The 27,324-nt window shown below is 36.0% G+C and overlaps 1 protein-coding gene across 4 annotated transcripts in view; it reads left to right on the top strand.

Moving 5' to 3' along the window:
* zgc:172282 overlaps window positions 1–27,112 on the top strand; it is a 265,284-nt gene extending 238,172 nt beyond the window's left edge. The window contains exons 5-7 of one of the 4 annotated variants that reach the window (XM_021481316.3): window positions 4,388–4,501; window positions 7,050–7,354; window positions 26,724–27,112. In XM_021481316.3, coding sequence (XP_021336991.2) covers window positions 4,388–4,455 — 68 coding nt within the window. In that variant the 3' untranslated portion in view covers window positions 4,456–4,501; window positions 7,050–7,354; window positions 26,724–27,112. 4 annotated transcript variants of the gene reach the window in all.
* The last annotated feature ends 212 nt before the right edge of the window (window positions 27,113–27,324 follow it).

Below are 27,324 nucleotides of genomic sequence, written 5' to 3'. Positions count from 1 at the left end.
GCTGCAGTGATGTTTGACATACTACAACTTTCTTCCATGTCCTGATTGCATCTCTGGAGCTCAGCCACAGTGACCTTTGGGTCACTGTTTTTCTCCCCGACAGCTCAGGAAGGATTCTGGTCATCCCAAATGTCTTCTATTTAAGGATTATGGAGACCACTGTGCTCTTTGGAACCTTAAATGTCTTGGATCTTTAGGTAGCTCTATGGACCCCCACAAAATGAAATGGTTCGTCTCAAGAAGCTTACCCGTTTAATAAATTCAAATTAAAGTGCAGCAGATTTTTTTTTTTTTATTTTGTTTGAAACCTTTGGCTTGCTCTGTGCCTTACCACAATTCTGTCTCTGAGCTCTTTAAGCAGTTCCTTTGACCTCATGATTCTCATTTGCTCTGACTTGCATTAAGAGCTGTAAGGTTATATATAAACAGCTATGTGGCTTTCCTAATCAAGTCCACTCAGTATAATCAAACACAGCTGGACTGAAATGAAGGTGTACATAGATGATCAGAAGAAATGGACAGCACCCGAGTTAAATATATGAGTGTCACAGCAAAGGGTCTGTATGTATTTCTTTTAAGTAAATATGCAAAAATGTCAACAGTTTGGTGTTTTTCTGTCAATATGGGGTGCTTTTTGTACATAAATGAGGAAAAAAACTAAATTAAATTATTTTAGAAAATGACTGCAATATAGCAAAGTGTGAAAAGATTAGAGGGGGTACTTTCTGTACCCACTGTATGTGACTACTGACTATTCCATATATCACTGAATCAACTTAAATACATTGATTTACACCAAGAAAACAATTTCTTTATACATATATTCAGGTAAAACAATTGCAAGATAGAGTTTTCACATTTTGTATTCCTGAAAAGTGTCAACAATTTCCTCACAGAATTTCAGTCTGTATCGCTACTCATCCAAAAATGGCATCCCACCAACACACAGTCAATAAACAACATGGAGTTATAAGACATGGCTTTGTGCGTTACATAATACATCAGAGGAATAGTATGTTGTGGTTGTTTTCTCCACATGTGCAACAGACAGTTTGCTGATTAGTTGAAGAGCTCCAGCATCAGATCTTGACATCAGAAAGACATTTGCTTGTTGTAAATGAAAAGGCAGAGTTAGCTTTGTTTTATATTTCTTATTTATTTTTTTCCTCCTGGGCTCTGAATAAGAGTCAAGAGTGCACGTATATCTGCAGAACAACATATTCATCTTCACTTGTCATGCACAGCTTTCTGGACAGATTATTATTATTTTTTTCTAGAATGTCCATTAAGCAGGAGATCTGATCCTTGATCTTGTACTGTGCTGGAAGCTACTCATGTGTCATATCACTCTATATTCTCTTTCCATTACATAAAACAAAACAGTTCTTTTTACTTATATATTTTTTACACACACTTATTAGCCACTTGAGTGCACCTTACTAGTACCTTTTGCCTTCAAAACTGCCTTAATCCTTTGTGGCATAGATTCAACAAGGTTGAGATTTTGGTCCATGTTGACATGATAGCAGCACACAGTTGCTGCAGATATGTTGGCTGCACATTCATGATGCGAATCTCCCGTTCCACCACATCCCAAAGGTGTTGTATTAGATTGAGATCTGGTGACTGTGGAGGCCATATGAGTACAGTGATCTCATTGTCATGGTCAAGAAACCAGTCTGAGATGATTCACACTTTATGACATGGCGTGATATCTTGCTAGAATTAGCCATTAGAAGATGGGTACACTGTAGTGATAAAGGGATGGAGATGATCAGCAAAAACACTCAGACTGTGGCATTGATGAAATGCTCAATTGGGACTAATGGGCCCAAAGTATTCCAAGCAAATATCCCCTACACCATTACAACACCACGGCCAGCCGGATCTCTTGATACAAGGCAGGATGGATCCATGCTTTCTTGCTGTTGATGCCAAATTCTGACGCTACCATCCGAATGCTGCTGTAGAACTCAAGACTCATCAAACCAGGCAACATTTTTCCAATCTTCTATTGTTTAATTTTGGTGAGCCTGTGCGATTGTAGCCTCAGTTTCCTGTTCTTAGCTGTAAGGAGTGGCACCGGGTGTAGTCTTATGCTGCTGTAGCCCATCTGCCTCAGGGTTCGATGTGTTGTGCATTCAGAGATGCTCTTCTGCATACTTTGTTTGTAACAAGTGGTTATGTGAGTTACTGTTGCCTTTCTATCAACTCGAACCAGTCTGTCCCTTCTCCTCTGACCTCTGGCATCAACAAAGCATTTGTGACACAGAACTGCTGCTCACTGGATATTTTCTCTGTTTTGGACCAATCTCTGTAAAACCCTTGTGATGGCTGTACGTGAAAATCCCAGTAAATCAGCAGTCTGGCACCAACAACCATGCCACATTCAAAGTCACTTAAATCACCTTTCTGCCCTATTCTGATGCTCGGTTTGAACTGCAGCATATCGTCCTGACCATCTGAGTTGTTGGCATATGATTGGCTGATTAGAAATTTGCGTCAACAAGCAGTTGGAGAGGTGTACCTGTCCGGTGAGTGTATATACACACTTTTGTTTTACTGATGACTTACTGTACATGTCAAAAATGACCCATGACCATTTTAACAGGAACCTTTTTTTTTTTTCCTAAAATGACCCCAACATTAGAATAAATAAATTGTTCCCCATTTTCTTATTGTCATCAAGGTTGTATACCAGCTATAAAACCATTTTTACCCCACAAGAACAACTGGCACAAACTGCCACACATATGCAACTTAAATTACAAGGACTGATACTAGGGATGCAACAATACAGTTAGGCTACGGTTTAATACATACCTCGGTTTTTTAACACTGTTTTTGGTTTGGTTCAGTTTTGATGGCTTGACACATTTGTTTTTCTTTTGTTATTCTATGCCTAGGCAATAGAATTAGTAAGGGGTAAAGGAGAAAAACGGTTAATTGCAATACTCCTTTTTTTTACTTTAAAGCCAAGAAAAAAACACTAGTTCCTATTGAATATATAAAAAAAACACTGAAATCTCACAGCTGCTGGTAGCCCATGTACAAACTGGGGAACACATGAATTCCTACATTTTGAAAATAATCATACATGAAAAGTTAATAAACATAAATTAACCATTTCAAATAAACATATTTGTACTTCAGTAAACATTATTATACCATCTTAATTATTCCGGTGCTGAAAAAAGTGTGAGTTGGTAGTCTGTTAAGTTAACACAGATCAAGTGCTTTTATAAGATGACAAAAGTCCGCATCTCCACTCACTAAAAACGGCTGCAAATATTTAGCATTGAACACCCCCACTGCCTTTGTTATTTTTATGTGTCTCTTGGAACCAGTTGGGTATGCTTGCTGGAAGAATTCAGCAAGGGATTGTTGTTTTTTGAAGAACTTTATTACCTTCTCTGCTACCCTGCATTCAGACAGTGATATTGATTGGTGATGGCACCGTAGATGTGCATTCAAGTTGGAAGTGTTTCCGTTTGAGTAGGCTATACGTGTAAAACAATGCTTGCACAATGTTTTTTCCTTAATTGGCATTATACTCAACGGCAAAACCGAAATGTGCTCACACCGCAGATTTGAAAAACGCCGGTGTGGTGAGAAATCAGGCACGTCCTCGTACTCTTGCCTTACTTCACCGCCGCTTGCCATATTAAAGTGTGGAGTGATGGCTGGTTAAGCGCCCCCTAACTTTAGAGCATAGTGATTAAATAATTACTAGTGGGGAGGAGTTTCCTCATCTCAGCTCGTAGACTTACAGGCACACACAGTCAATTCGGAGATATATAAATCACACACAAATTATTTAAATGTAAAACTGAAAAAAAATGCAATTCATAAGCTCGTATGATGTGGATGTCGTACCGAACGGTTCAATATTATATTGATAATTGTGGCAACCCTAACTAATACTAATAAGTAGACTTGGAAACTCTATAACAGTGCACTCTCTGAAAAAGCCTTCCAAACATATTGTAAACAAATCATGTTTCTGTAAATGGTGATTTGTACTATAAACCATAACACATTTTAGTCAAGGTACTACTACTTTGGTCAGAAAAACAGGGAATACGAATAACACATGATGCACGAGTAATGCTACAGTTACAATTCAAATTCTATCAAATTAAGGAGTCTCTTAGTTCTGCCACACACAGAATGATTTCACAGACTTCACTCTAGTATTTAAATGTGCTTGTCATTTCACTATGTAAATTTGTGTACGTGGAAATTGGTGTTTGCTAGTGTAGCCATCGTGCTGTCTCGGTCTGTGCTTCTTGACAGGCTCCAGCATAGGGGTCTAAGAAAGACACGTGATAGCTGTCACTAGTGCAGTCCTGGCCATCCCTCACGGCTATTTCTCTTTCTTCCCCAGACACGGCAAGCCCGCAGGTCAGCGATGAGAAGAAGGCTCAACGAGATTGGAGTGACTTTAAAATTTGATGACTCCTTCCGCTGTCCCGCAAGAGACAGCCAACAGCCCTAAAGAGTAATGCTGTCTTCCCTTTTTTATTCTTATAAAGACATCTGCTATGTGGAACTGTAAATTTTGTATTTGTCTTAGCTTTAGAAAGCTGCATGAGAACACCCTAACAACCACCCCATATACCCTAGCAATTATAAAGAAAAACTCACCCATAGCAATAACTTGCATGTGTTTCAGTCCATCCATCCATTCATTTACTATGTGTAATTTTAGATTATGTATTTGTGTTGGAGAAAGGTACATAAGAACACCCTAGCAACCACCCTAAATACCCTAGCAACCATACAAAAAACCCACCCGCATAAATTTATCAATCTATAATTCAATCCATCCATACATACATCCACTAAGTGAAATTTTGGTGTTAGCTTGAAAAAACCCTAACAACCCCCACCCCATCATTCCTTATACAGAAACAAAACACCCTAGCAACCAACCCATTTACTCTAGCAACAATACATAATCACAAACCAATATAACAACTACCGACATGCATTATCAATTAATCAACCCATCCATACATACATCAATAATTCACTCATTCACCCACTATGTGGAATTTTAGATTAATTATTTGTGTTAGATTGAAAAAGCTGCACAATGCCACCCTAGCAACCACCCTTAACACCCTAGCAACAATACAGAAAAAAAAACAACAACTACATAACCACCCACATGTATATATTGATCAATCCATCAATATACTATATGGAATTTTAAATTATTCACTTGTGTTGATTTGAGCTATAGCTGCAAGAGAACACCCTAGCAACCACCGCAAATACCTAGCAGCCATACAGAATTATAAATCCACATAACAACCACCCACATGTATTCATCAATCAATCAATCCATCCATCAACTCGTCCACTCATTCGTCATCCCATCCATCCATCTGTTATGTGGAACTTTAGGTTAATTATTTTTCTTAGTTTGAGAAAGCAGAACAATGGCACCCTAGCAACTATCCAAAACACCCTAGCAACAATACAGAAAAAAAATGCAATTACATAGCAAAAACTTACATGTATTTATTAGTCAACAAATCCATCCACTATGTGAAATTTAAAATAATTTACTTGTGTTGGTTTGAGCTAGCTGTTTAAGAACCCCCTAGCAACCATCCCAAGTACCCTAGCAACCATACAGAAAAAAAACACCCAAATGTTTTTATCAAGCTATCCATCCATTGATCTGCAATGTATAATTTTAGATTATTTATGTGTTACATAGCAACCACTCACCTGTATATATTAATCAATCCATCTAATATATTAAATTTTAGATTACTCACTTGTGTTGGTGTGTGCAAGCTGCATAAGAACACCCTAGCAGCCATACATAATTACAAATCCACAAAAGAAACCACCCACATGTATTCATCAATCAATCAATCATTAAATCAATCAATCAATCAATCAATCCATCCATCCATCCATCAACCCATCCACTCATCCATCCATCTGCTATGTGGAATTTTAGATTAATTATTTGTCTTAGTTTGAGAAATCTGCTCAACGACACCCTAGAAACCATCCTAAATAGCCTAGCAAAAATACAGAAAAAACAACTACATAGTAACCACGCATTTATATATATATATATATATATATATATATATATATATATATATATATATATATATATATATATATATATATATATATATATATATTTTTTTTTTTTTTTTTTTTAATCAATCCATCTACTATATGAAATTTTTAATTATTAAATTTGAATAAGCTGCAAATTAGCACCCTAGCAACCACCACAAAAAAACATAGCATGCAAACAAAATTACAAACCCACAATAGCAACTACTTACATCTACTCATCAATCAATCAGTCCATCCATCAACCCATCCACTCATCCATCCGTCTGCTATGTGGAACTTTAGATTCATTTGTGTTGGTTTAAGAAACATGTACGAGAACACCCTAGCAACAACCCACTTACCATCAATTTTTCTATAAATCATCTATAAATCAATCTAGTTAGCTTTACATTCAATCAATATACATATCCATCAAATTATCTCTACATTCATTACTATAGAACCATGTACACATCCAGACTGTATGACCTTTGAAGGTTGCTTTTAAAACTACAGATAACCTGCAAGCTTTCTAAAGCTAACAAAATCTATAGTCTTTTGTCCATTTTTAGCTTTTTTCTCTGAGGTAAAAAAAAAAAATCGAAAAAGCAAAGACAAAGCAAAGCAAAACAAAACAAACAAACAAACAGAGAAGTCCCTGAGATGAAAGCAGACTGAAAGTAAGACTGGGATTCTGTCCTACACCTAAGAAACACAGTTTTATACAGCGTTTGTGGTGTAGTGTCTGCTGTGCTGTCTGCTGCATATGACAGCTCTGTTTCATCTCAGCTCTGTGTAGTGTGACAGATCCACTTGTTCTTTGTTCGAGTTAGTATTTAAAAAAAATAAAAATAAAACTGTACTCTCACCTGAGGCATTTGCACTTCATTTGGGTTTTCAGAGTGTTTTGTTTACTGTTGGCCTCTCTGTCTCTTTCTATTTTCAACCTATCCTAGAGCTGGCCGGGTCATCTGATTATGGGGAGGAATATGGAATAATTTGTCTAAGCCCCCACTGGACTTTCTCCCCTGAGTATTCACTGGATTCCAATGACTATCCAACCATTTCCTACCAGGACTTATTTGAGGACTCAATCCACAACTGCAACCACTGGAAACAGAGCACAATAATTGTTCTCCATTTGCCGGCTTTTGGAACATATTGCCTTTTACAACCCAGCGGCCGGGACTGTCAATGTGTGTGCTGCAGACTACAGTATGCTATGTTTACTGGGTTCAAGAATAACATCTCACTGGAAAAGGTGAGTATACACTACACATTTTACACAGCAGACAACAAACAATTTGGTGTGAGAGTTCCCTAAAGCAGTTTCCCCAACCGTGTTCTTGAAGGCACACCAACATTACACATTTTCAACCTCTTCCTAATCAAACAAACCCGAATCAACTCATAAGAACATTAGAAGAGACTAAAACCTGAAATCAATGGCTCAGATAAGGGAGACATCCAAAATATTTACTGTTGGTCTGCCTCCAGAAACAGGCTTGGAAACAATAGTCTAAGCAACCAGAAGGCATTGGGTTGTACTTTTATAATGTATTAAGACATTAGGGATGGCTGACGTGAAATTGAGGTTTACACAGTGTCGAGACCCTGGAACACAAGTGTTTTGAAACACTGCACTGAAGTAAGTCCTGAAACACCACGGTCATCTGACTTAGGTGATTTGAAACACCCAGGTCATGTAAATAAGGTTATTCGAAACACCCAGGTCACGTGACTAAGGTGATTAAGAACATGTTGTTCAGGAGCAATACATAATAAAAAAATACCACTAGGTGTAGATAAGGGTTTCAAAACGTTTTGAAGATATCACCGGTCTGCTTCAACTGTTGTAGTGTTTTATGAAGCCTTGCTTTGCCCACCACTATAAAACATGTTATCAAGATGCAATAAATCTAAATGCTAAAGCTTTCCTAAACTAATCTCAGTGATTTAAGAACATTTTATCAGTTAAAACTGAAATGGAATGTTATTCTCAATGCAGAAGACTGCCCAAATTCCAAAGTGGTCATCTGAATTTGTCAACAACCAAGAAAGCCCAAATTGAACACTCATAGTTTTATATTAATGGAAAGTGGTTTCTCAGTCAACATTTAACGGTTGCCAATTTACTGAAATAAATGACCAAAACACCAAGTAGTACCTGGTAGAGGTCTGCATTCCCATGGCGGTACTGGACCCGACCAAATGTCTGCAGCGCAGGAATAAATTTCAGAATAAAGCGCGGGAGCGGTCGGTAACTGGTTTAATTTTGGACGGGAGCAGGCGGTCTAACAATATCGCTCCCGACTCCCGAGCAAGCAAGCACGCATATGTATGTGTGTGAATGAGACAGCGTGATGCTGTGTTTAGCTTGTTTGTTGCTGTGTGTTTGTGTGTGTGCGCAAATGAGAGAGAGAGCTTTGTGCTGTCTGTCTGTGTGTGTGTGTTGATGCCTATGTGTGTCAACGTTATTATAGTTAACTAAAACTAACGAAAAAACGAAAACTAAAATGTAAAATAATTGTCCTTAACTGAAATAAAAATAAAAACGAGAGTTTTTCAAAAGACTAGAACTAACTGAAACTGTATTGTGTATATACAAACTAACTAAAATTATAGCTAAAACCACCTTCTTTTCATCTTTGTATATGTATTTAATACATAATCTTACTGTAAGCTTTTTAGAAATAAATATAATCCGCACTGCAGGTGTATGTTTTTGACCCTTTCGCACCTCAGAGTCTGTAGTCCTGCTGCAATTAGTCAGATCGTATCGCCTCTCCTAATCCTCGCTGTTGCTGCCGTGACAAAAACAACGAGTGGACAGGACAGCAGCACAGTGACAGCATTAAATACAGATACTTTAAACTATTACCAAAACACATTTGTGCCCAATAATGGGTTTTATTTTTGTATCGCTATCGCGAATGAATCTTTTTAACGGGGTCTTCAAGTGAACCGGTTGAACTAGTTTACCAAATTGAACTGAATCATTTGAAACGAATCGCGTCTTGCGTCTGATTCAGTGAACTAAAAACAAAACAGCCTGCTGTGTGACCTTGGAACAACTGCAGCGCGGGTAAACCGAGGGCTTAAATGACAGGATCTGGTAAAAAACGTACGTTTATTTCAAAACAGAAATCATAATTCAGTTGGATTGCAAAACTTTACTGTAAGACATTTTTCAGATCATGGTGATGTTTTGACTGACTGAACATACTATTGCTGATTACATAACGTTGAGTCCTAACATCAGCGTTAAAGATCTGAATTTCCCATCACCAGGCACGGATTAATAATTCAGAGGCCTCTGGGTACAATGTCTTGTAGGTCCCCTATAGTTGCACACCATAGTTAAATTAAAAAATAGGATTAATATATATATATATATATATATATATATATATATATATATATATATATATATATATATATATATATATATATATATATATATATATATATATATATATATAGTCTACAAAGATTTAACTTATTTTTAAAGCATTTAAAGCACACTTTGAAAAAAAATACTAATACAACTAGGGGAAATTAATGAATTTTAATATACTTGTTCAAGTTCACTGAAGCAGTAGGCCTACTAACGTTTACATTAAATTGTATTTTTAATGTATACCTTCTGCAAACTTATAATGCACATGATATGGATAACACCTCTCCAATCCAGTTCTAGGAATCTGAGTCCTCCATAATGCACACACTTGTTAATGATTCCTACTTGTCTTCCTCATGATGAAGAGTAGGCAAAATTGAAGATGAGTAGATGTTAGTGGTATATGATAGTGTTCATGTGTTCTCTGAATACATGTTTTAAAAAATTTAAAATATGACAGAGTTTTTATTATACAAAATTAATTTTGTTGATTTAGAATTTTGCACCTAACAAATATCCTTATTTAGGAAAAAAAAAAAAAAAAACTAAAACTAATACTGAAACTAATAAAAACTAAACTTAAACTAAGACATTTTAAAATATAGAAACTAATAAAAACTAGGAAATCTGCCCCTAAAACTAATTAAAAGTAACTGAATTTGAAAACAAGTCAAAACGAAAAAGTAAAACTAAAACTAATGAAAAATCCAAAACTATTATAACCTTGATGTGTGTGTCACTTGCCTGGCACTTATGTATGTGTGTGTTTATACAGACAGCTTGTTAAAGGCTGTCTGGACTCTGTATAGCTCTGTATAGCTGTATAGCTCTGTATAGTGTTTGTTTTTTTTTTGGTCCCACTTTATATTAAGTGGCCTTAACTACGATGTACTTACATCAAAAAATAAATACAATGTACTTACTGTGTTTATAATGTATTTGTGAACACGTGGTGCTTTTGAGTAGGAATAGAGGTTGGGTTATGGACAGGTTTGGTGGTATGGGTAGGTTTAAGAGTGGGTTAAGATGTAAGGGATGGTCAACAGTGTATTTGCAAATGTAATTACAAAAGTTAATCACAGATGTAATTACATACATGTATTTAATCAAGCATAAGTACACAGTAAATACATGTATTTACACAAAATGTACATTGTAACAAACTATTAATTCTTGTGTAAGTACATATTAGTTAAGGCCACTTAATATTTTTTATTTTTTTATTTTTAGAAAGAGAACAATGATTCAAGCTTAAAATGCACCCATAGACTTTAGATGTGTGTTATTTGTAAACGTACGATTTTAAAAAGGAGGCTTGCATCCAAACCCCACCCCTAAATCCACCTCACATTGGGGTATGAGGAAACCATAACAATATTTAAAATGGGATTTTCAAGGAAATGCTAAATATTATGAGATTGCATTGGCATAGCCTATGGCATTCACCATAAGGAGACAGCGTAGTCACATATCTTGCTTGCAAATTTCTAATTAAATTAAGAAATCCAACCTCAACTCTTAATCTACTCCCCTTCTGCTATTTGAAAAAAAAAATCTGTGATTGCTGAGTGCATGAAGTGTTCAACATTCTGCACTTTTGTTCATTAGTTTAATAAGTACATCATCTGGGTATATAAAGTCCACTTATTATTCTTAGAAATTGTATTGATAATGCACTACGTAGAATAGTCCATAAGTCTGCGATTTGGGATTCACCTAAAGAAATTTCTAATTTTGGGAGTATATTTGGTGGGGGGATGCAGGTATACAAATATCAGGTGTTGTTTATTTGTGAAGGAAACTGTTAGCATTGAAGCTACGTTCGGCCCAGACGTATGCATGTATTATATATGAGATTAGGAAGCACTCAGCTTGTGTATAGACATTGCTGCGTCTGTCCTAAGGTTTATCAGCTAATGTTTTGTACTTCAGCGTCATGCATCAAACACTATCCAAACTCATGATCACTCATGTAGAAATATAATTAACTTGGCTGAGTTGCAAAACCAGTACCTTTCATCTCGAAGTATCACCTCGGACTGCAAACAAATGCCAACATAAGGCCATAGTAAATGCCAAGTATGTACGATTTCCCTATTCAAGGCTAGACGTCAAGCAGGGGTTATAATGGAGCAGAGCGCAATTTACACTACAAGGTGACCTGACAGCATAGTTGTTGCACAGTGGATATAAGGATTGTATTCAAGCTCAGAAACAGAGCAACAGTCTTATGAATAATTTATAATACTGGTATTTTTGTCTGTGGTCCTAACTGTTGCTAAAAATTTCAACAGCATGCATTGTGACGTCAAAACAGAGGGCTGACGTCAAAACAAGGCATGTCAAAGAAAGTGAGCAGGTTGCTGCACGCACGCATAGGGAAATTTACACACCAAGACACTTGACAATACAAAGGAATATCATGTTAATGTGAAAATGTTCTTGAGGTTTTCTCAAATGATGATGATAATGATTTTATTTAGTCTTAGCTCCATGTCTTTTTTTTAGTTTAGTTTTTTTTTTATTTATTTATTTGATACTTTTTTTTTGACAAGCTTAAGGGTATATTTATGATTTGACCATAAAAAGAACATTATGCTAAATTTATTTATTTTTTTTTCTCATCTGAGACCTGTTTATGAGGAACGTGTCTCTTTGCAGAACAATTGCTGGTGCTGTTTTAACTCATTTACACATTTTATAAGCTCCCCAAATTATCAGCTGTTAAAATACCTTAAAGGGATAGTTCACCACAAAAAGTATCATCATTTACTCAGTTAACTTTTTCCAAACCAAATTGAGTTTCTTTCTTTTAGATTTTTTAAAGAAGGATGAAAACCTGTAACCATTGACTTCCATAGTATTTATTTATTTATTTTTTGCTGTAGATGCCAATGTTAACAGGTTTTCAGCTTTTTTTCAAACAAATGTGCTTTGTGTTTAACAGAATAAAGGTTTATTTGCATTTTAGGATGAGTAAATATTAAGTAAATTGTCACTTTTGGGTGAATCCTTTTAAAATGATAAATGCTAAGTGAATCAGGATTAAATATACCAAACCATGAGCATAACCAAAATATTAGCATATTATAATAAATTATTAATAATTTTAATGATTTTAAACATTATTTTGCTCAAAATTTTAATTATTGTAAAAAAATATTGCACTAAATTGACTGTAGCCATTTGAAAAATCTTTTTATACATTTCAAAAAAGAAAATATTACAAATTATTGTACAAGCTCAAACAGAGAAAAGCATATTTTACTCATTTAAACAAAAAAGGTGTTGTGGCAATTTTAATTTAAAAGTAACACATTCAATAGCACTTCCAAATCTTACAGTATGTGAGACTGCCGACAGGTTGCAAAGATTAAATAAAACAGAGTGGAATGCGTGTCATTTTAAGAGAAAATGTGTGTGTGTGTGTGTGTGTGTGTGTGTGTGTGTGTGTGTGTGTGTGTGTGTGTGTGTGTGTGTGTGTGTGTGTGTGTGTGTGTGTGTGTGTCTGTGTGTGTGTGTGTGTATATAAGAGTCTTGTCGCCTAGCCACATTTTTGGAACAACAACAAATAATTTGAGTTTTCAGTTGATCATTTGGTATCAGAAGTGTCTTTTATGAAAGGCAAAGGCCTCTACATTACGTTTATTTTATCAAAAAAAAAAATATATGATGATGGTTTGATTTTTAGTTAATTAGACAAAAATCTTGCCACTTAACAGAAATAATAAGTCATGGTGGAATGGAAAAACAATTAATATTGTATATGTCTACCAAGAGCTCGGACGACTGCACTGCATCCATACATCTCTGCAATGACTCAAATAGCTTATTAATAAAGTCATCTGGAATGACAAAGATAGTGTCAGGACTCCCAGATTTCATCAAAATTATTTAGATTCATATTTAATGACTCCTCTTTTATCTTACCCTAGACATGCTCAATAATGTTCATGTCTGGTGATTGGGCTGGCCAATCCTGGAGCACCTTGACCTACTTTGCTTATTTGAACTTTGATGCGGAGGCTGAAGTATGAGAAGAAGCGGTTTCTCGCTGAAGCATTTGCCCTCTTCTGTGGTTTGTGATGTATTGGGTAGCACAAATGTCTTAATACTCTGCAGATCTCTCGCATAGAAAAAGTAAACCCAAACAAAGTTTTTTCCTTCACCAAACTTGACTGATTTCTGTAAGAATCTTGGGTCCATGCGGGCTCCAATAGGTCTTTTTTTCCCTTCTGTTTGGTAAAAGAACATATAGAGATATTTAGTCTTTTATTACATTTTAGTCTCGCCTATCAGCCAAAAAATGCATGTTAGTTTGCATTAATTCTAATTAATTGATTAAACAATTTGTCAGTAATTACAGTCTTACTTTCGGCAGAAATGCAACTCATTAGCTGCCTGAGGGTCTGCTTTGCTTCTGAGGACTGGATGATTTTGCTTCATGTTAGCAACTATGACTGTGTTTTAAGCTGCAAAAGCAAATTCTCTCTAACTGCTATGCTAATACACCATTATTGTCACTTTATTAGAACATTTACAAGTGCAAATGAAAGCTTAACAGCTAAAACTATGTTATGATCATTAGCATTTGGTTTCCGACATGCACTGTAAGCAGAAGTCCAGTCATTGAAGACTGACCAATCAGAGTAGAGCAGACTAAAAAAGAATGGATCCTTAAAACATTACTGTTTAAGAAAGAAGCTAATGCTGCACCATACATTATGCAAAACAAGTGTTTACCCTTGCTTAACCCAAGCCACAAACTTAGGAACACACTGTAGCCTATTAAAAGCACTTTAATAAGCACTTCATCTTAGGTTGACAACAACTTTTTTTAACTAATAAAAAGACTATTGCAGACAAGCATTCATGATTTTATTTCTAGTACTTGTTAGAGAATAAACAAGACTCTTTAGCATTCGATTAAATTGCATCTTGCTTGATGAAATATTGATTAAATCTTTGGACACGTGTGGGCAGAGTGTGTGTGACCTCTAAAGGTGTTTGATGCTGATGTCATGCACAATCAGTGGGACTCTGTTCAGAAGTCTGCCAGTTAAAGGAGCTGACGAGGAGAAATTGACAGGCCAACGATTGGCGCTTCACATGGCTATTGATCCCAAAATCAAAGCTTCTTCTTTCCATGACTTTGAGAAACGAGAGCAGTTTAAAGTTCGACAGGGCAAAGTAAAACGCAAAGTTAAGATGGATTGTGTTGTTTATTACTATGTTTCAATGTTAAAAGCTGTGTATCAAGCTAGCTGTCAGGTGTAGTCTTGAGATTTGTCCCTGTGACATTATCTTGAATTTGTAAGCACGCCTCGGGCTAACACATCACCATACAGATATTCAGGTCATGACTCTTGCAGAGAAACTGGCTGAGAAAATAATGACCATTAGCTGCTAACTGTGACATGGATTATAAAATGCGTAAAAGTTGTATTTATCATATTGGTGACTTTGGAAGGACTTACAAATACTTGATACACTTATTGGTGAATAGAAATAGCACCACTATGACTCAGTTATATGAATTATTCATCTAGATATTTAAAAGAGTGAATGAATATTAGGATTTCAATTGTCTTTTGTTATTTTAATTTTGGCTCTGTTAAACAATCAGCTCTCCAAGACTTTTTTTTCTCAGTGCTGCATCTAAGTTGATATATTTCTAATAAAAAAAATAAAAATAAATAAAATAACTATAAACATACTCCAACTGAAATGCTATTACACAGTACTTTAGTTGTTGGCACCCCTTCACCAGACTTAGCATTTTGCTTTGACTTGTCAAGCCTCATTTCTCCGCCAATTAAAAAATCATTACGTGACTAATCACTTCTCCATGCCGATGACACAGCGATAAGCTCACTGAACACATTTTGATGCCAAAGACGCTTATGCAGGTTGTCCGTTTTGATTGCTTATTTGCCATTTAAATCACAGAAATGCCATTAAAACAGAAATGACATTAACAAGAACCTTTTTTTTTAAAAAACACTGATACATAATGATTCATTACAAGAGGATGATGGATGGAATAATCTCACAGTTGATTTAGACTGATTAGCTCAAGGGAAAAACCTTGAAATGTCCTTTATCCTTTTTTATTGGAGAATGTGTCTGTTTATAAATTATTACTTAAAACCAGAGGCATGCATCGTTTTGTAATTATTTCCTTTTCTTCCAGTCTGTAATGTATCTGGTTGTGAATGCACAAGATCTTCAAAGTTGCAACAAAATGAATTTACTCAATAGAAAACAGATCTGCTGAATACACATTCAAGCCTAGATATTACTTTCTTAAAAGTCTGTCGCAGTTTGAAATAATAGCATAACGCAGTATGAAGGGACTCACAAAGAAATAACACCAGGCTTCAGTAAATGGCAGTATTGCTATATGTTGTCAACAATAATTGTTATATGTTGTCAACAATAATGTCATATGTTTAGCCAATGAGTAAGAGTGAGTTACAAAATAAAAACTTACCGCTATGAAACATTGTGAAAAGTGTGGCAGGGCTGAGGGAGCAGACCAAGGCAAGAAACCGAATCATAAAGAGGGAAATGTTGACAATGGAGTATGCTGGAGGACCAGACCTCGCACATTTTATGTTGCTGTTGTGTTTATGTTTATCAGCAGAAGTTTGTGTCACATTGTATTGTTTGTTTTATTTTGCATGTTCATGCTTTGCCTCTTTTGTGACACTGGTGCAGTAATTTGAGACAAAGAAGAGACACGCCATTGAAGTACCTCACTGTTAAGGGGGGCTGTGGTGCTGAGGAGGATGTGTAGCACATAGGATAGTACAGAATCTGCTGCTGTGGCTGCTTGTGGTGATGGAGCAATTTATCAAGTGGAATGGAAAGCTTGCAGGTTTCCTTCTTGGTACAGGTTCATGAGGAATGGAGTTGCCTCCACCATTCACTAAAGGCTTGGACCTTCTGATATCTGGCATGATTAAGAGAACCAAGCAGAGCAAATAAATGTCCACCAAAATTTATTTGTGGCACTGTTGAAGTAAATTGAGGCAAAGAAGAGGCACGCCATAAAAGAACCTCACTGTTGAGGCAGCCTGTGGTGCTGAGGAGGATGGGCAGCACATATGATAGTACAGAATATGCTGCTGTGGCTTCCTGTGGTGATGGAGTAATTGATCAAGTGGAATGGAAAGCTTGCAGGCTTCTTTCTTGGTATAGGTAAATATTCATAAAGGATGCAGTTCCCTCCACCGTTCACTAGAGGCTTGGACCTTTTGCTATCCAGCATGATTGGGAGAATCAAGCAGAGCAGATAAATGTCCACCAAAATGTTAAGTATCATCATACCCCCATGTTGTGTGGGGCAAAATGAGGGTGAATGTGATGGATAGGGGCAGAACTGAAAGCTATGGGACTTTGAATGCAAGGATTGACGTGAATCACACAAAAGAGCCCCAGATGACAAAACTGGCAAGAGAGAAAGAATCAGGCCTGAGACATTTTATGTTGCTCTTGCCTTACTTTAGTTCTTTCATTTATTTATTAATTTATCTTGGCATTCCCTATAATTTTGAGATGTGTTACAATGGTGCCAAAACCAGGATGAACAAGAAACACACTGTTAGAGAACTTTCACTGCTGAGGCTGATTGCGGTGCTGAGGAGTATGAGCAGCAAATTGGATTTAACAAAATCTGTTGCAGAGAATCAGGCAGAGTAGGTAAATAGGAGACTTATAAACTTATAAATCCACTAAATGAAAGAAAGATGTCCACTTAAAAGTGTCCAGGATCATTGTATGGCAGTGAGGATGTATGTAATGGACAGGGGTCGTGCCTGACAGAGGACTAGGCCTGTGATAGTGTTGTTCAGTGTATTTATTTTATAATTGATACTTCATCATTTGCTAGTTTCTCCCTACTTTTTTCTTTGAAATGTATAACAAGTATGCCAAAACCAAGAGGAACAAGGCTGCTGAGAGAAGCTCTGGAGCTGAGAAGAATGGAAAGGAGGATTGTGCCAAGTCTGAGCAGTACCATTCAGTAGAGTAGGCAATTATTTCTGTTTCCAGTTGAATAGTTCCAAAATAGAAAACTGTATTGTAAAAAAGGGTCACTTTTGTTAGGGTACCTAGCACAATAGTTTGTTACCTTAATGTTGAAACTAGACAGCCTACAGAATGCATATTGGTTTACATAGAATTGTCACTCGCACATGCTACTAGGGCAACTATAACATAATATGAAACAACAGCGTAATTTGCCTAACTTAAAAGTAACTATTTTTCTGTCATTGCCTTTGAACAGTGGTGCCCAATCCTTTTCTTGGAGATCTACGTTGCTGCAGAGTTCAGCTCCAACCATGTTCAAAAACAACTAAACAAGCTAATTAGGATCTGAAGGAGCACTTTTTAATTAAAGACAGGTGCAACTGATCAAGGTTGCAGCTGAACTCTGCAGGTAGGTACATCTCCAGGAACAGGATTGGGCAGGATTAGGATCCTGCCTTAGGACTTCTGTTACAATTCTTTGGATGGGGATGATTGGGAGGCCATGATGGGTGAGGGCCGATGGAGGGAATTTGGCCAGAACATCGGGGTTACACCCCTATTCTTTACAAGAAGTGCCATGGGATTTTTAATGACCAAACAAGTCAGGACCTCCGTTTAACATCTCATCGAAACACAGGGGCCACTGACAGTATAGTGACCCCTTCACTTTATGGGACATTAGGACTGGTGCAGACCACAGGTTAAGCACCCCCTGCTGGCCTCACTAACACCACACAGCAATTAACCACAGTTCACTTAAGCTCGAACAAAGCTTGTCATCATCTTCTGACAAACAGCCACATGCCAAGAAACAAAAGCAGGATCGGCTCTATCTTCTATTGTTTATGATGCTGTTCAAACTGAACTTACTGCTGTTTGACAGAGGCTGGGACCCACTGCATTCTGCCATGATAAAGAAGAGATAGCAAAGTGGGAGAGCTTTTGAGGGGCCATAACTGGAGCCACTATTCCCATACAAAGTGTAAAATTAGGAATGCTTCAACCAAAGTGTGTCCAATACCATCTAATGGTACCACAAGAGAGGGCTAAGCTGCAGAGTGTTCAGGGAGCCAGACCATTATTTATTTTCTCCCTGCATCTCTCTATCTTCATTCTTTCATGTACTTTCTCACGCTTTGCCTCTCTATACCCCATGGATCTGTGGGTTGACAAGGGAGTAGAGTGCAGTCACTGAGGTACAGTATATCCAGTCTTTGTGGGGTGATGGGAGTATTGTTGATGAGTAGGGCAGAGCTAGAAGCCATGGTAGAGAGTGCTGCCAGTGGATCAAGTATTAATAAAGGAATCCTGCATGACATACATGCACAGAGTAGCTCCAGTAGGATAACAGAAGGAGGCATAACCAAATCTAGGACATTTTATGTTGTTGTTTTGAATAAGATTGCTCAAGTCTAGGTCATCCATCCAACTGATATGGTGCAACTGTTTTATTAATGTAATTGTTTGTGTTTACAATCACTTTAGAAGCCTTCAAAGATGATACTGCCAATTATGGAATAGTATAATAAGGTGTTTGGCTAATGTTTTGGGTCAGCTACCAATCAGAGCACACAGGGCCTTTCAAAAGGTGACTCTTTTGAATTTGCAGCATTTTTTTAGCACATCTATTAATCAAAGTATTAACCTTTCAAAATAGCATTATAAAACTGCTAAATATATAGACATTCACATGCTTTTCTACTAATTTAATTAGATGTTCATGCAGTTGTTGTCATTTTGTCTGTAAACATGTTGTTCAAGGAGCCTGTGATGATGCTATCTGGCCTTTGTCTGTTCACCCAGAGGGAATGTTTATTGATACCTTAATTCTTTGTTCCACCTTCCACCTCTTTGAGATAAGTACTCCCTAATTAGTAATTACCGCAGCATTGTTAATCACATAGTAGAGCCCGGCTTCTCTAAATCCATGCTTTATTGCTGGTTTTGCTGCTAATGTTTGGTTTCTTGGAGACTCTTTAGCGTGTGTTTTCTACAAACTGAAATTAGGAATGAAACATTAAATGACTCACGAATCTGCCCTTTCATGAGACCAAATGATCCCCTCACAGGGTCAGAGAAAATGCAAATTTACTTGCAGCCAAGATTAACCAGATGGATTTAAATGGTCGCCCCCGCATTGACTTCTCCAAATGCATCTTGTTTCCTTGAGGGTGGAATCACACTGGATTTTAAAGTTGTAAAATTGTAGAAACATAGGAGTGTGGGCTAAATTAAATTAAATTAAATTAAATTAAATTAAATTAAATTAAATTAAATTAAATTAAATTAAATTAAATCAAATTAAATTAAATTAAATTAAATTAAATTAAATTATTAAATTAAATTAAATCTTACTTGGGACAGATTTTGGAAAATGGAATGATTATTCGGAATGTTACTTACCTCATAATGTTTGAATTAATATTCCTCTGATATTGAAATTGCCATATATTTTTTTTTTTTCATTTAAGTGCTAATTTCAATTGTATTGAAACAAAATTATATAAATTGAAACAAACTATATTATCAATACCAATGATAAAAAATAATAATAATTATTATTATTAAACAACTGTAATAATATGGCAGTAAAATAATGCATAATCACTCAAAAAAATTGTAAATAAATAAATACAAAAATAAATAAAAATAAGTAATATTAATAAATGCACAAATCTAGTTTGTAAATTCAAAACAGAATTCATGAATGCACTAATCTAATTTGTAAATTTAAAATTCAATTCATAAAAGTACTTATTTTGGGGAAATAGTTTTGCTTTTTACTTGTGTTTTGAAGTTACATAATTGATTTTGTAAATAGGAATTGTGTTGTGCATGTATGAATTTTATCTTGTAGGTGCATTATTTCTGAGACCTATACTAAATAGTCTTATTTCAAATTCAAAACAATATTATTTCACTCATCCCATTGTCAGATTATATTGCTTGTTTTAAGGAAAACATTTTTTCCTAAAAAATAAAACAATATTTTTACTCATCTAAAAACTGCTTCTTGACATAAGACTTTAGATATTTGGTCTTGAAACAAGCATAACCTCTAAATAAGAAAAGCATTTTTGCAGTGCAGAAACAATACTAATTGCTCTTTGAGAAGAGGAATGTGTTTTTGAGACTCACCCGTCATAAGGAATCCCATCATTGTCATCATCATGGTCACAAACATGTCTAATCCAGTCGTTGTCAGAGTTTCTTGTCCAGAGTTGGGAAGGTCAGGGCAGTTATACTGAAAGAGAACATGTTTTAAATGCAATATATTTAAAATATATATAACAAAAAACAAAATACTATATATAGTGAATATGCACACTTATTTGCATATGTGAATGTGTCAAAATTATTCAGTAGTAAAATAACTCTACTGTTAAAATTGAGCATATCTTTGTCTTTTAGAGAGTATTATGGTCGACATTCCCCATTGAGTCATTTGCATGAAAGACTGCTGCTTTATAAAAGAGCTTCTGTGATTTATGCCCAACTGTCATTCACCATTTGCCCCTTGGTTTTCACAATATCCATTGAAAGACTCCTTTATTTGATATCTAATGGTCAGGCTGGATTTAATTGCATAATCAATAGTGCTGACGAGAAACAAGGTGTGGCGATATAACTCATAATGAAAGCTATAATGGCAACCAAACCAAGTAATAAGATTCTTGCAATGCTGGATTGGATGTTTATACTGAAATGTTCATCTAATAGTTTAGCATAGTTTAGCTTCATTTATAGCAAGAAAAGTTTAGCACAGAAAAAAAAAAGATTGCTTGATTGGCTAATTAATCTTTCTGCAAAACAAAAAACAAAAAAAAAAAAAAAACAATGACTCACTATCCTTCAGATTAGTGCCTGATTTATTAGGGGTAACCACAGGGTAATGAACCACCAATTACTCTAGCATTTGTTTTATGTCACAACCCAGCACTGGAAACCACCTATACACTCTCTCATTTGCACAAATATACAATAAATCACTACAACCAATTTTTGCTTATCCAATTTTTCTATACCAAATGTCTTTGGACTGTGGGGGGAAACCAGGGCATGTGGAGAAAGCTCACAGTGGCCGCATTTTTTTTTTCTGCTGGTTGACACATTTCACAAATTATCATTGCCAATCTTAAGCCAATTGTAAACATTTCTTTTGGTTCAATTTGTAATTTTCCCAACTCCTGAAGAGCCCAGGGGATCAGAGATGGTCTCCAGCTCGGCCCCACCCTGATCCACCCATGTTGCACACATGCAAATTCTACAAAGAAAAGCCCTTTAGCACCACCTGGGATTCGAAACATCAATTATAAATATATGATTTGAATAATAATAATAATAATAATAGTAATAATAATAATAACAATAATAATAATAATAATAATGCTTTTATTATAAATAAAATGTAGTAATACAATAAACACATTATATATGTGTTTTGGGGGAAGCATTTTTATGAATAAGAGATATCGGGCAAGGGAAAATAGGATTGCAGCTTGAAGTTTATCCTCTTTCTTTACTCAAAATATCCCCTTCATCAGAACAATAGTCATTTATTTTCTCTTTTTACATATTCCTATATATCTTAAATAAGCTGTTTTCTTAGTAACACTCAAAACTGGAAACAATATTTTTTTTTTTTCACCTAACAGGATTAAACACTGGAACCAAGATTATGGCTTTTTTGTCTGTAAGGGAAAAATAGGCTAAGATTAAAAAGAAGTAGGAACAGAAACGTCACTTAATATGCAAATGCCTGGAGCTGTTGATCTTAGCTGTGTTTGGATGATGGTGGTTATGTGTTCAGTCTACTGTCATGTCAACGCTGTCTTTTAGAGCCGCAAGGCTCCTGACTGATCCATCTTGGAGGCCACATGTGGTCTGAAACTTACAGTATCTGTCTCAGCACTCGGCTGAAACATATGGCCACTCTAGAAGCCATATAAATGCCGATAAATTTATTATTTGGGGATGAGCTAAAAATAAATCACTTGTGACATATTTAGATCAACATTGAAAGACATTCATTTAGCAGTCAAGACCGCCTGAACTGAAATAAAAACAAGAAAAAAATTTGAGAGCTTCAGATAAGAACAGAATGTTTCAGAAAAAAACAACAAGACCAAGACTTTAAGGCATTAGGGCCAAAGCAAGACCAAAGTGTATTGAGACAAAACAAGTATTTGAGACTGAGACCAATACACAAGTAAGTCTATTTTGAGAGCATGACAAAACTAAGCCTTTGAAGCACTGATAGCATGATAAGGCCAGAAATTTTAGAGGTTTAGACCAAGACCAGAGCAAGTCAAAAAATTATTAAAGTGTGTTGTTAAAATATGATTTAAACGATTTAGATCAAAATGAAATCAATGGCAGACAATGCAAAAATGTGACAAGACCTTTAAGAGTTTGAGCAGATTGTGTCAATATGCAATAACAAAGTTGAGACCAAGACAAAAACAAGACTGTTCAGCGACCATGACAGGACATAGACTTTGATGCATCGAAACCATGACTGGATCAAGACTTTGGGAAGTTGAGACTAATACAAAGTGTGAACCCTTGAGAAGAACAGGACTTCGAAGGACTAAGATGAAGATGGGACTAAGATGGGACCAGAGTTTGTAAAAAATGTGACAAAAACAAGATTGAGGGATTGAGTCGAATACAAATTTAAGAACAGTGTTCCAAGATCATTCCAAGTATTTTAAGCGTTGGGACCAATGAGGCTTCAAAAGATTGAGACCTAAACCAGAGATTGTTAAGTCAAGAAAGTATTAAGATATTAGGGGATTAAGATCAAGACAACAGTTTGTCAACACCACAAAGACACGATTTTGAGAGATTGAGAGCAAGGTAATGGCTAGACCAGAACTTTAATGGAATGAGATGAAAGCCCTATTTGGTTTGCAATTGTTTCTCATGCGGACATTTGTAAAATAAAACACCACATAGCTTCCATCCATTTGTTTTTTTTTTTAAATGCTTATTCGAGTCTGGGTTAAAACGGCGGCAGTCTTATCCGGGAACCCCAGACCCCTCTCTTTACATAGACTTCCTTCAGTTCCTCAGGGGGAATCCCAAGGCAATCCCAGGCAAGCTGAGAGACCTGTTTCCTCCAGTTTGTTGTGGATTTAAACTGAGTGCCTACTTATTGTAGCCACTTGATTGATAGCTCTAGACCACAGGTGAGCATAAGAATGCAGACTCACAGGTAAATCTCACATTCCATCCTTCCCTAACTTGTGAATGGATACCCAAGATACTCCTTCACCTGGAGTAATGGCTTTCCTCCAACCTGAATATTGCAAGCCTCCTTTTTTCCAGTCAAGCACCTTGGCCTAGGAGGTGCTGATTTTTATGTCAGCTATGTCACACTTGACCGCAAACCATGCCAGTGCACATTGAGGGTTCAGGCCCAATGAAATCATAAGAACAACATACTTTGCAAAAAGCTTCCCCCATCTTCATAGCTCTTCTTTAATTAGGATAAATCTTCATTGAATAGGAAATAAATAAGATCTTTCTGATTAAGATAAACGTGTGGTCAACATCTGAGTTTTTATTCCTATGAACCTGGAACTACACATCTAGCTTGATCATTCATGTTGCTTGTATTTAAATGTAGGGCCCTCAAATATGGCTTGAGGGATTCATTTTTTCTGCAGAGTTTAGCTCTAATCCTAATCAAACTCAGGCTAGATTTCCACAAGGCATCAGTATTTGCTTAATGGCAAAACAGAACACACAAAAGTCAGATGCTGCTTTTTATGATGCAAATGTCTACAAAGTGCCAATAGTTGCATTTCAGGGACCAAAAGGGATTTGCAAATTGAGCACCTTTATAAACTTAGAGATGTGGTTTCAGGCAGCTTTTAAGACATCAAACAACCTAGGTCTTGAACATAAAACACCTACATTCTGGTACCAGCAATAAACCCACCAACTACCCCTTTAAATATTATAAAACCCCATTTTCCTCACTGAGAAACAATTAGCATCAGAATAGAGCTCAAGTAAAACAAGAAAAAAAAAGAAAAAAAAAAAGAAAACAAGATTAGAGCATCAAGACAAAGACAACACCAAGACTTGGAGCAAGTTGTGGAATTTAACTTCATAATTTAAATAGCTCATTCAGTCAAGTTCCTAAATTCAAGTCCAAGTTGCTTGGAAACATACAACAGTTCTATTATTGATTAATTCAAAACTATTTGTTGTTTGTAATTTATTTGTAATGTACTATTAATTAGGAATAAGGGGTGTTATTGCATTTAAAGCGGGAAAACTTGCCTCCAATCACAGTGATGATGGGAACAAATAAATGAGACAAAAGACTAGGCAATTTGGCAATTTCTTGAATACTAGGGCATTAGTTTTGTGGTGTTTGCCTAAACAGGACAGCGATAGAAGCCCTTAACCCGGTGATGAGCTATTGAAGGTGGTCTAAATGAACACATTATTCGACATAAGCTAAAAACGGGATGAGGCCGAGTCACTGACAGAGATGCTGTCTAATCCCGGCTGCTTTCATGCTCTCCCAAGCTTTCCAGAGCTTGGCGGGACCAATTGCTGTTCCTGCCAACAAATTAACATTTATATCAGCTGTTCTCTCATCTAAAGGGTCCAGAAGCCCAAAGAGGAGACCACCATCATAGATTTGAGAGGATGCCAGCACTGCTGTTGATTCCTTTTGTTCCTTTATGCATATAAGATCAATGCAATGTTAGATGTCACAATCACCACTTATGAAAGCCAATTTCTCTCACTCCCTCAGGTCTTTGAAGACTTTAAGCTATAAAGGAATACTCTGAGTTTAGTAAAAGTTAAACAGTCCTCAGTATTCGTGCCATATTGTCGATCATCATATAAAGGTTTCTTTTTTTGGACTATACCATTTAGTTTAGTTACAACTGTGTAATTCGGTTACAACACCTGTCTGAAAATGCAAACTTGAAAAGTTATTTTCAGTGTGCAAGTTTTTGAAAACAAAACTTTTGTTGTATTCATGTAAACTACAAGAACAAAAGCGCTTAGTGAGGAAGCATATTGCACATTCAAAGAACATTCCACATGGCACTTTGTGAAACATGTGATTAGGGATGTCAATGGGATGTCAATGGTGAAACATTTTTGAATGTAAACAAATTTTAAATGCACAGGGAAATTTACCTACATTGTCAGGTGAGCATGGCCCTTTGAGATCATTGTCTTGCCAACTTTAAAGGCATTTCTCACCCAAAACTTAAAATTATGTCATTGTTCACTTAGTCTTATTCCAAACCTGTTTGACTTTCTTTAATAGGTTGAACAGAAAAAAAAAAAATGTTTTGAAGAAAGCTGGAAACTATTGACTTCCATAGTATTTGTCTTCCCTACTTGGGAAATTAAAGTTACAGGTTTTCAACATTCTTCAAAACATTTACTTTTGTGTTTACCAGAAGAAAGAAACTCATAAAGGTTTGGAACCACTTGAGGGTAAGTAAATAGTGAGAAATATGCCTTTATATCAGAGATGCAAAAAGTAGGTCCTATGGGCCAAAGTTGGCCCATTGTAACCTTTGATTTGCCCACCATTGTATCTGAGAAGAGAGTATGATAGAGGGTTGGGGCAAACGCCTTGCAAAGAGATCATCATTTCCAATTTGACGTAACCCTTTTTTGTTCGTGTTTTGATGTTAAGCTACAAAAAAAGCAAACTGAAATGAAATGATTCAAGTAAATGTTTATAAATGAATCATTTTTTTATTTTTTTTAACTGTAAATAATGTCACTAAACAGATAGAGGACTATGCATAAGACATCGGTGACCATCAAATCAAAAACTAGTGTAACTTCATTTTTTTAATAAATAAGACTATAATAAGTTCATAAAAATAAAAATGTATTAAAAATTAATTAAAAACTGGAACTAAATAGTCTTGCTAAATTCAATTCAGTACAATTCACCTTATTTCTATAGCGCTTAAACAATGCAGTTTGTGTCAAAGCAGCTCCACATAGAAGACTATAGTAAATTGAAACAGTGTCAGTCCAGATAAATCCACACTACTAATTATGCCACAAACACTCTCAATAGTGGACCAGATCATTTTTCTAAATTGTGTATTAGCTGACATGCTGGATGACTAGGCAAAGAAGCTTCCCTCTTTCTGCCAAGGGCTCTAATCCTGTCTCTTTCTCTTGTTTCCTCCAGATATTCATCACCCTTCATCCATCCAATCATGCAAACTGCACCAGTGAGACGGAAACTCGGATGGGACAAAGTGAACAGCATGTCTGTGCTTTCTGCACTTTCATCAATCTGCCCTCCTCCTCTTCCTCATCCTCCGTCTCTTCTGGCTTTACAGTGTCAGTTGTGACCCATCCTGTCCAGAGAGAACTGAAACTCAAAGCAACAAAACTAATGGCAGCAACTGTCCCAGCGGGAGCACACGTATACCTGTTAATTTGAGTCTTTCGGTCACTTTTTATTTTGCCATTTTCTTTTGTAACTGTACATAAATCAATTTAAGATCTTATAGTTTTGTACATGTAATTTTTATGTTGTGTGACTTTTTTTAATAAAATAAAAGACTGGATAAACTCAGGTGTGTTTATTGTACCGCATGCCATTCCCTTTTGATTGATTGATTTAATTTTTTTTTTATTGAAATTATTTATCATGATAGTATTGACCTTATTTCAAAATGCGGAAGTGCGCCGATTTTCGCGATTGTTTTAGAACTTCCGATTCAGTCGCCTATGGGAGAAATGACTAGGAATAATAAACAGCAAGAAAATGGTCAAACTACTTG

This window comes from Danio rerio, chromosome 15 (assembly GCF_049306965.1).
Source record: "Danio rerio strain Tuebingen ecotype United States chromosome 15, GRCz12tu, whole genome shotgun sequence".
NCBI lineage: Eukaryota > Metazoa > Chordata > Actinopteri > Cypriniformes > Danionidae > Danio > Danio rerio.
This window is presented reverse-complemented; position numbering and strand designations above follow the sequence as displayed.